At 39.5% G+C, this 10,570-nt stretch overlaps 1 protein-coding gene and 1 pseudogene across 1 annotated transcript; one reads left to right on the top strand and one right to left on the bottom strand.

The window, feature by feature from the left end:
- Positions 1 to 1,252: 1,252 nt before the first annotated feature.
- Positions 1,253 to 4,601, top strand: LOC143880053 (pentatricopeptide repeat-containing protein At2g03880, mitochondrial pseudogene; annotated as a pseudogene).
- A 1,321-nt stretch (positions 4,602 to 5,922) lies between these two features.
- On the bottom strand, positions 5,923 to 9,812 carry LOC143880052 (uncharacterized). Its single transcript, XM_077382826.1, has 2 exons — positions 7,136 to 9,812; positions 5,923 to 6,401 (listed from the first exon to the last, which is right to left on the bottom strand). The coding sequence occupies exons 1-2, from the start codon at positions 9,792 to 9,794 to the stop codon at positions 6,061 to 6,063; spliced, it is 3,000 nt and encodes a 999-aa protein (XP_077238941.1). The 5' UTR covers positions 9,795 to 9,812; the 3' UTR covers positions 5,923 to 6,060.
- Positions 9,813 to 10,570: the final 758 nt, after the last annotated feature.

The following is a 10,570-nucleotide window of genomic DNA, read 5'->3' as shown; positions in this document are numbered from 1 at the left end:
GGTTAGTACAATGGACTTGGTGAATGTTTTTGGGCAGGGGTGCAACTCGGGTCGGGTCAGGTCCGGGTTGAGGCCAACCCGAACCCGACCCGACCCGAGTTCCAAACCGACAAGGTTCAACCCGAGCCGACCGAGGAACCCTTTTTGCCAACCTGAACCTGACCCACCCCGAGGTTTTAAGCTTAAAAAATATAAAACTTATTAAAAATGTCAGGTTGCCCAAGCCCTCAACCCGAACTCGACCCAACCTGACATTTTTCGACGGATTCGGGTTGAACCCACCCAAGTTGCACCCCTAGTTTTGGGGGCGTTGCCTACCTTGAATGGGGAGAAACAAAGGAAAAGTTAGGATCATGTCGACTGCTCCGTTTGGATGCCAGAATTTTTTTGGTTCTTGGGACTTTTGTGGAATTTCCGCAGGAAATCCACGTTTGGTTGCTAGTTATATAGTGGGCAAAAAAGAATCCCACAAACCAAAATAACCCCGCACGAAATCCAAGGAACCAAAATAACCAAAAGAAGAACTTTTTTCTTCCCAACAGTTCAAGCAACCAAACAAAGCTGGTCGGGATTTTTTTTCCCACTATAGTCCGGTCAGCCAAACATGGGATTTTTGTTTTACCGGGATACTTCCAGGGAGTTTTTTCCCCACCAATCTCCCAGGAAGTTTTTTGTTCCACAAAAGTCTCAATAACCAAAATAATTCTAGCATCCAAACGGAGCCGATTTTTTGACCACATACAATGCCTCCAACAGAAATAGTATTTGGTCCTCTGTTGTTAATAATGGCACTCCTTTCATTAGTTAAACTTTTCTAATTAGCATGAAAGTGATTTTACATGGGAAAATGACTCAGCAATTGTGTTTTATTTCTTAAATAACAGGTGGCTTGTACTTTCAACTATTCCTCATTGTACCGTTAAAAGACCCTTTTGCCCTCATGTGTAGATGTATGAGAGGGGATTTCTTCTATCGTGTGTTTCTTGTGCCGGCGATCACGAGAGAGGAAGAAGAGGAAAAAGGAAGAAAATAAGATAAAGAGGGGAAAAAGAAGAATCGACATTGGAAAAAAATAGAAGATGTCGAAAAAATGGAAAAGAAGAGAAGGAAGAAAAATAGTAAAACATAAGTATCAACACGGGAAAAAATAGAATACGTTTGAAAAATGAAAAAAAAGAAAGAAAAAGAAGGAAAAAAGAAGAATCAAAGCCAAAAATAAAATAAAAAAGTGGGGCTATATAGTGGGATCGTGTCGGAAAAGAGTAGGGTAGTGCCGGGGAAAAAGGGAGGGCGGGCGGGTCGGAAAAAAGTAGGGTTATATAATTTGAAAACTTTCATCAAGACATGCTAAGCAATAAATGGAAAATCTTTCGACTAGGCAGTGCTAGATCCGATTTGGACGAATAGAAGGATGTTGAGCAAAGCTTGGATGCCGTTCATTTCTACTATGTCTAAGTCACTCTCTTAAATAATTTTGGACCACAGGATATAGATCCAACGGTCTAGTGTGAAGTATCAGTCTATGCAGATATGTTCTCTTGAAATTACACAATCTGAAAGAGAAACATCAAAACCTCCATAGTAGTCTACCATGGCTCTTATTTCTAGTCTCATCCTTTCCAACCCATCTTCCCATTTCTTTTCTCCTTGCGGGGAAGACTATATCAAACATCTCGGCCATCCGATTACCTGCGTGGCAACTGCCCGTAGAGGATCTATAGAGAACTGCAACCGTTTCTTAGCATCAGAAACTTCCTACGATGCAGTTCAAATCGACCCACAGAGCAAGTTGTGTTTAAAACCAAAGAAACTGGACAGTGCACCCCAACTGTTTGTGAAAATGCCTCAAAGGGAATCAGTTCCAACGAAAGGCCTTCATTGTTATAGATCTATAGAAGAATCCGAGCAGGGTGTGAGAGAAATTAGTCACTTCACAAGAACTGATGGACCAAGTTCAATACGAGAATTATGTGGTATATTTTCTGAAGGAATTTTACTGGACCGTGTTTCTATAGTCAAAGCTTTTGGTTTGTGTGCACGTCTAGAAAGTCTAGATCTTGGAACAAGATGCCATGCTTTAGTTATAAAGATTGGAATTAATCATGATAAGTTTGTTGCAACTAGCCTTATGGATATGTATGCCAAATGTAGAGACATAGAAAATGCGCGTAAGATCATTGATCGGTTGCCTGATTTGGATATTGTTTCGTGTAATAGCTTGATTTCTGGCTATGCAAATAATGAGCTATTGGATCAAGCTCTGGATTTTTTTGTACAAATTCTGAGTATGGGTATTAAACCCAGCCACTATACATTTTCAATCATAGTTGGAGTTTGTGGGAACCTTTTAGCAATTGAGGAAGGAAAACAGGTTCATGCCCACATCATCAAAGTTGATTCTTTATGTGAAACCGTTGTGGGTAATGCTCTTTTGACAATGTATAGCAAGTGTGGGACAATGACAGATGCCGAGGTTTTGTTTGAGAAACTCCCCAATAGAAATTTTATCTCATGGACTGCAATTATAACTGGATTCTACATGAATGGTTACTTCGAGAAAGCTTTGAGGCAGTTCGACTATATGAGGCGTAGTGGGGTAGAACCGAATGATTACACTCTTGCAACAGCTCTGGCTTGTTGTGGGAGTATGAAGTGTCCACATTATGGTAGGAGAATTCATGCTCTGGCCATTAAGGCTGGGATTGTCTCGAGTGTTTTTGTGGCCACTGCAATTGTGGACATGTACTCAAAAGTTGCGGAAATGCACGATGCACAAAAACAGTTTGAAGAGATGGGGACTGTAACATCCAATGTTTCATGGAATGCACTTATGATGGGCTATGTTTCTAATGATAAGAGTGAGGAGGCAATGAAAGTTTTCATTAGAATGCTCAAAAATGGTTTAACATGTGGTCAGTTCACATACTCTATTATCTTGAAAGCTTGTTCTTCCCTACCATCCCTTGCCAGTGGTGAGCAGATCCATTCTTGGATAATAAAAAGTAACGAACTAAATGTACACGTGGGAAGCACACTAATAGAAATGTATGCAAAATGTGGTCATCTAACGGATGCTAATCGGGTTTTCAATTTGATGCCTACACGTGACACAATATCGTGGAACTTGATTATCAAAGCTTATTCACAAAATGGGTCAGCGAGAAAAGTAATCTTCTTATTCAAGCAGATGTTAGAAGAAGGAATTAGGCCAAGCAGTGCTACTTTCCTTGCTCTTCTCTCTGCCTGCAGCCATTCAGGCCTTGTTAAAGAAGGTCAAGAGATTTTTGAATCAATGGTTCAAGATTATGGTATCACACCAGAAGAGAAGCACTATTGCTGTATTGTTGACTTACTTGGTCGAGCGGGCCGACTCAAAGATGCCCTAGACTTCATACACAAGCTGCCTATTGAGCCTACCAATTGTATATGGCGACCATTGCTCTCAGCTTGCCGATGTCACGGTGATCTTCAGATGGCCGAGCTTGTGGCGGGGTATATATTAGAGACGGACCCGGGTGATCCAACGGTTTATGTCACTCTCTCAAATATGTATGCTAAAGTGGGGAGGTGGGGTGATGTTGAGCACCAGAGAACACTGATGGAACATAGAAATGTGAGGAAAGAGCCAGGTTGTAGCTGGCTAGAAGTGAATCATAGGGTGCATAAGTTCTTCTCAAGGGACAGGACACACACAGAGACACGAGAAATATATGGGAAGTTGGAGGAATTAGTGGGGAAGATTAAAGAAATGGGTTATGTTCCTGATACAAATCTTGTGATGGATCACAGAAAGGGAAGTTCAAAGGAAGAGCATGTCATACATCATAGTGAAAAGCTTGCAGTTTCTTTTGGCCTTATCAGCTTACCTTCTGGGAAACCAATTCGAATATTCAAAAATCTCCGTATATGTGGTGATTGTCATTCTGCTATGAAGTATATTTCGAAAATTACTGAACGAGATATAGTACTAAGGGATAACTATCGTTTCCATTACTTTAAACAAGGCTGTTGTTCTTGTGATGATTATTGGTAGTGCTCTTATTGAGAGCTGTCTCCATTGATCGATAGCATGGCAGTATTTAACTCTTGGCATGTTGTGCCTAATGATCCAAGTTTGAGTTCTGAAGAACTAAAGTTAGAGATCAAAGGATATCATTAAGCTTTTGCTAAATAGGCAAAGTTGGTATTCTCACAGGGCTTGAAACCTATCCAAGAAAAAGGAATGTTCTATGCACTATGCAGTCTTTTTATACAAACAAACAATTGAAGAATTGCAATCGTCGTAGCTTGACTTTGTAATATCTTTACGAGGATAACAGAAAATGTACAAATCCAGAACTCATGTCAAAGAACCATGATACCCATTAAGTGACCCACCTATATCTTACCTCACACATATTTGATTAGGGCCGCAAAGGAAATACTGTTTTGCAGTATAAACACTGGGAAGAGTGCTTGAAGGGATCAAGGAGTCTGTGGAGACTAAGTGTTTTAAAATATGAAACCTATATCTTTTCTTCTGTTGTTATATATCTGTTCTACCTCATTTTTTTTTTGTCTGTTATTATGTTTATATTTTATAAATTGTAACTTCAGTCTCATATCTGTTAGATTTATGCCTGGAGTCTTTTGTTCACCAAGTACTGGGGTTGGATCCCCCTCTTTATAATTCAATTTTCCAGAAATATAGCTATTGTAACACCTTGGAGCTCTTCCTCCATGATTGCTGTCCAGTACACATTCTGTGTTGTTATGTTTTACCTTTCACCTCTGTTGTTTCTATTTTGCTAATAAGGTGAAGGTTGAGGAGACCAGGCCAACTCAATAACATAAGACTTGTTTGATAGCTAATGAGGGTTACGAATGTTGCATCCGACAGAGCAGAGCAATATGTAGTCACCATCCGTACTATTTTCGCCACCCCCACCTCTCTCTCTCTCTCTCTCTCTCTCTCTCTCTCTCTCTCTCTCTCTCTCTCTCTCTCTCTCTCTCTCTCTCTCTCCTTGTGACCTATGTGGACATGGACACGAGTGTCACATGTCGATACGGACACGGAGTGTCAAACACGGCAAAACCCCAAAATTTAGAAAGGGAACATGCCTAAAATAATAAGTTTATTTAATCATGATTTGTCGATACAGATTCGTGCGTCGAGTTTCGACATGGATACGAGATGTCTGACATCGTAACCCCTAAAAATATAGAAATGGTGACACGCCCATACATGTGCATATCAAATTATTGATTACTATAATAATTTGAGACAATATAAATACAATATTCGTTTAATAAACTAATAAATCTTAATATTAATCAACTATTTTCTTAACAAACATGATAATCAAATAAGAGTTTGTTTAGGGTTTTAGGTTTAGGGGAGGGGATATAATAACCAGTATAATAAGAGCTTATAAGAAAAGAATAATTAATAATAAAAGAGGTAAACGCAATATTCAATAATAAAACAGAATGTCAAGTACCGTACAAAAATGTGTCGACGGGCTCACATTAAGTCTGACACTTCTAGCAGTACATTAAAGTGTCAAAAGGAGTGTCGACACTGACATGTGTCATATCGAACATGACACGTGTGTCAGCAATAAATTCAAAGTGTAGGCTAAATCATAGCTGGTGACTTTACATGTAGCCATCTATCATGAAAGTAAAAATGGTCTAATCCTATGGAAGTAAATAAAAACCATATAATTTAAAGCAGGGAATGAGACTAATCTGACTGGAAAAAAAAAGAACTAAAAGGAAAATAATAAGGACCAAGAACTGAATAAAACAGATAAGCTAAACTGATCATGCAAAGTCCAATTGGAAATACCTAGAACTGAATAAAGCAAATAAACTAAATACGATGATCAAATTATTCAACTCACTATAAACAACTTTTATTATGCTCTTAATTGTAATTCCTATAAACTGAGACGGGGAAGATCTTGTATTCTGTGTTTGATACTCATTTTTCTCTAGAAAAGTATTGAACGATGGCTCCAACTCTGGACTCCACTTCGTTATAAAACACAAAATGCCAATAAGAAATGGAAATGCTAATTAATTAGCATTGTTACAGAGCCTGTTCCTGGTACTTTTGATCATTGAAGATACATTTCTCATGTCCGGTCGCTCCTCGGGCATTTCACTTGTGCACGATAAACCAATGGTTAAGAGTGAAACCAAGCAATCTTCTCTCCTGTTCATATGTCCTTCCATCAAATCCATGTCAAGAATCTCCATCACTTGATCTGGTAGTGCATTGGCCACCCATTTTTTAATATCCAATCCATTGACAAATATCTCATCAGTGGGCCTCTTTCTAGTGAACATCTCAATCAGAAGTATACCGTAACTGTATACATCTCCTTTAGCTGACGCTCCTCCGCCCAAGCCATATTCTGCATCAGAAGATCAGAGAACCGTCACAATTTCTATTTTTTGCATATCAAATTAATGGATTAATTGCAACTCTATTTATCCAAAAATGACAAATAAAACCTAATATGGATATGTTCATACACAACTACATGCACAAACATACAAAAAAATGAGGTGATCTAACCTCAGTGCAACTAACATGACGCTTGAGCTTAGAAGCACGAAGCAGATGCGAGGGTGGGGAAGCGTGGTGGTCAAGAAGGTTCTAAGGTTGGGAGCATCGTGGGAGCGTTCATGTAATATTTTCTTTATATGTTTTTCAAAATTCAAGTAAATCAAAAATTAGTAATTTCTAACCATCGTCACATATATCTTTCAAATTATAAGTACATCAAAAAGTTGTAATTTCTAACCTTCTTCAATCTTATGCTCTTTTTCCTCGTGCCTTCTAAAGATGGTTTTGTGCTTGCTCCAATGAAATACTTTGAAGAGTTGGAGGAGTTTGTTCATTTTAAATAATTTGTAGGTCTCAACAGTAGTAGTTATTTCATGTTTCAAAAGATTGAAAGAAAAAAACTATAAAGGGTATGCTCTTTTCTATGATAATGGTAGCATTTGGGAAATACTAACAGATAAGAGACAGGAAGTAAGAGCATCAATCTGAAAACATGTATGGGTGAGGTAGATAAGTAATGGGGATGCAGAACCTTGCTTACTCCTTTGTGCATGTATAGTTTTTTCTATAAATAAATACCTGGAGCAATGTAGCCAATAGATCCTTTCAACCCTAGAGTGCTACTGAGGTGTTGAGTGGTGGATTTCTGAAGGAGCATCCTTGAAAGTCCAAAATCGCTCACAACTGCAGTCATATCCTCATCGAGAAGAACATTACTCGGTTTCAGATCGCAGTGAACAATGGGAGTCTCACAGTCATGATGCAAGTACTCCAATCCAGATGCAACATCAATAGCTATCTGCAATCTCTGCCTTAAATCCAGGTACCTTCTTTCTCTTCCCCTAGACTCAGATATCTCATATAGCCACTTCTCCAAGCTACCATTTGGCATGAAATTCAAGACTAATGCCTTGAATTCACCACCCGAACAGGCGCTCATGATCCTAACCAGGTTACGATGTCGAACATTACGCAGAGTTTCACACTCTGCAATAAAGCTTTTGGAAGCTCCGTGTTGCTCCATATTGAAGACCTTGATGGCCGCCAAAGTTCCATCACGAAACACTCCCTTATAAACAGATCCAAAACTGCCCTCTCCAATCAAGTTCCCTGAACTGAAATTATTTGTGGCCGTTCTTATATCGTAATATGAATATAATCTATGAGGACCCTCAAATGATATTACATCAGTGGCCGTAGGTTTGTGTGATTTTCTATTCCACAACAACAGAAAGGTGCAACCCAAGAGAAAGACGAGTGCTGCGGAGCCAACTGTGAGCCATATGATCAATTTTGCTTTTGATCTATCTGAGTGTTTTTCTTTTTCAGGGGTGGCACATACAGGTAGATGTAATTTAGAAACCCCGTCACAGAGCTCGGCATTTCCTGTGAGAGAAACTGCAGAAGAATTTGCGAAAATACCACTTTTGGGTACCTGTCCTTGTAAGTGATTGTTGGAGAGATTCAAGGACTGGAGAAATTGGAGGGAACATAGGGATTTTGGAATCATTCCAGACAAATTATTAGATGAAAGATCAATGTACTCTATACCTTTTAAGCCAGCTAATGAATCTGGAATAGGTCCTTGAAATGAATTGCCTGCCAAACTCAGGTAAAAAAGATTCAAGCATTCTCCAATCATGACTGGAATGGTTCCTGATAAATAGTTTTCAGAGAAATCTATACCTTGCACCATCTTCAAATTTCCAATTTCTATAGGCAAAGGGCCACTTAGAGAATTCCACGATAGATTCAGCAGGTTTCCAAGATTAGAGTACCCTAGAATTTCTTTGGGTATAGCTCCGTCGAGCCTGTTTAGGGAGAGATCCAGCATCTGGAGATGCTGGCAATTTGAAAGGCTTGAAGGGATTTTTCCAGTTAAATTATTGCTGCTCAAGCCCAATTGGTACAATTTAGTCAGATTTCCAAGCGACTCCGGTATCTGCCCAGAAAGAAGGTTCACGTCAATGAAAAGGTTCTGCAGATTTTTCAGCTTGCCGATTGTTGAAGGAATGTGGCCGGTGAATGAATTGGCTGCCAATGAAAACAGAGTTAAATTACCCAAGCTGCCAATTTCTTCTGGTATATTACCTTCAAACTGATTTTCTCCCATGAGTAATAAAGAAAGCTGGCTCGAGAGGTTGCCGATGGAGGATGGAAGTCTACCATTTAATTGATTCGTGGCGACGGAAAATACTCGGAGAAGGGTGGAATTCGTTAGGGAGGTAAGATACCCATTTTCTCCATTACTGACCAATTGATTAATCTCTAGGTTCAAAATATGAATGTTAGGAAGGTTTCCTAACATGGGAATCTGTCCAATGAATCCGTTGGTAGAGAGATCGAGGCGTTCAAGGCTCGAAGCATTTGATAGAGAATCAGGGATAGGGCCTTCAAGCATATTACCACCCACAAAAAAGGTATTTAGATTGTACAATGTTGAGAACATATCCCATGGAAGATGACCTGAAAGTTGATTTTCTGCCAGGCTAAAAAATTGTAAAGAAGAGATGTTGAACAATGAGGAAGGAATATCGCCTACTATTTTATTATCTCCTACATGTATTTGTAACAGATTCTGAAGTCGGCCTAGTTCAACAGGTATCGGTCCTTGTAGGTTGTTTGAAAATAAAATCATATTGTTGAGAGATGATAAGTTACCAAAGGAAGAAGGGATGGATCCTGTAAGATTATTCTTTGCAAAACTCAAGTCTCGAAGCTTTGAGAGCGTACCCAATCCTGTTGGAATCGTTCCTTCGAGTTTATTATTTGAAAAGTCTATGACTTGAAGCCTAGAACATAGGCTGAGAGAGGAAGGTATGACCCCATGGATGAGATTGGATGCTAGAATAACAGTTTCTAAACGGAAAAGTCTTCCGAATCTCGGTGGAAGAGAGCCGTGGAGGCTGTTGTTTTGCAGGTCGAGGAGGCGGAGGAACGTGAGGTTGGTGATTTGGGGAGAGATGGTTCCTGCTAGCATGAGATTGCCGAGGGAAAGACCGGTGACTCGCTGCTTGTGCATATTGCAGAGTACTCCATTCCAGTTGCAGAAGGAGATGTTTGGATTCCAATTTTCGAGTACTTGGAAGGGATCATCAGTTATGTTGGATTTGAAGGAAAGGAGGGCGCCTTGATCAGTTGAATTGTTGAGAAGAAAACGCGGTAAAGCTTGGGAATGGAGAAATGCAGGGAAGAGAAGAGAGAGGATAAATGGCATCGAAACTGTCATAGTATGCATGGCTGTATTTTCTTCTTCTTCTTCTTCTTCTTTAGCTTTGAGAGTGAGGAAGGAGGGAAGGATTTTATGAAATGTAGGATGGTGAGGATGCAGTTGACTAAATGAAGTCAACAATTCACAATCCCTTTTTATTCATAGATAATGACTGTTTGACTTGTATTTGTGTCAAGATCCTCCGTCATTTCTCATTTGAAAAGAGCTTGGATTAGATATAGAAAGTGGTCTACCTTCTTTGACAAATGGAGGAATAGTGGTAAGTAGTGTTTGGTTGCACAGCAATTCTCTCTAGGAGTAGTAGAAAATTAGGGATGTAATTACCAAAAAAGAGAGGGAAAGTGAGGAGGGAGGGAGAGAGAGAGAATACAAACCTTATCCACCATTCTTCTAGCAAAAATTTAATTTTTTGTTAGATTATGTGGCACATGGGCGCCAAGTGTGCAAAAAACCAATAACTATGCCCATAACATGTCGGGGAATCAAATGGAACTTCAGTAGTGTCATACTGGCAAACAAACATGGAATCGGCATTCATTGGCATCTATAATTCCAATGAATGCCGAGCGTTTGTGCAACCAAACATGGTGTATAGGAAACTAGGTGGACGGCTAAGATGGTCCGATTACCGGGAGTTGTAGAAGACACTCAAGACAGGGTGGGAGATATATTGAAGTACGACTGGCATGCGAGTCATAGTAGAACTGGCCTAAAAAAACAAAACAAAAAATTAATTCAAAGACAAGAACAGCATCCGTATCCATTTGTGCTGCAATTCTTGA

This window comes from Tasmannia lanceolata, unplaced genomic scaffold (genome assembly GCF_043159265.1).
Source record: "Tasmannia lanceolata isolate RefF3 unplaced genomic scaffold, GAP_Taslan_0.1 ptg000006l, whole genome shotgun sequence".
NCBI lineage: Eukaryota > Viridiplantae > Streptophyta > Magnoliopsida > Canellales > Winteraceae > Tasmannia > Tasmannia lanceolata.
Note: the sequence above shows the minus strand (reverse complement) of the source record. Positions and strands in the feature narration are given on the sequence as shown.

Excerpts from the sequence above, each read along its gene's own strand:
- LOC143880052 (XM_077382826.1), bottom strand. The coding sequence starts at position 9,794 with ATGCATACTATGACAGTTTCGATGCCATTTATCCTCTCTCTTCTCTTC. Across the intron at positions 6,402-7,135 it reads TATTGGCTACATTGCTCCAG|AATATGGCTTGGGCGGAGGA; the intron begins GTATTTATTTAT and ends CTTCTGATGCAG.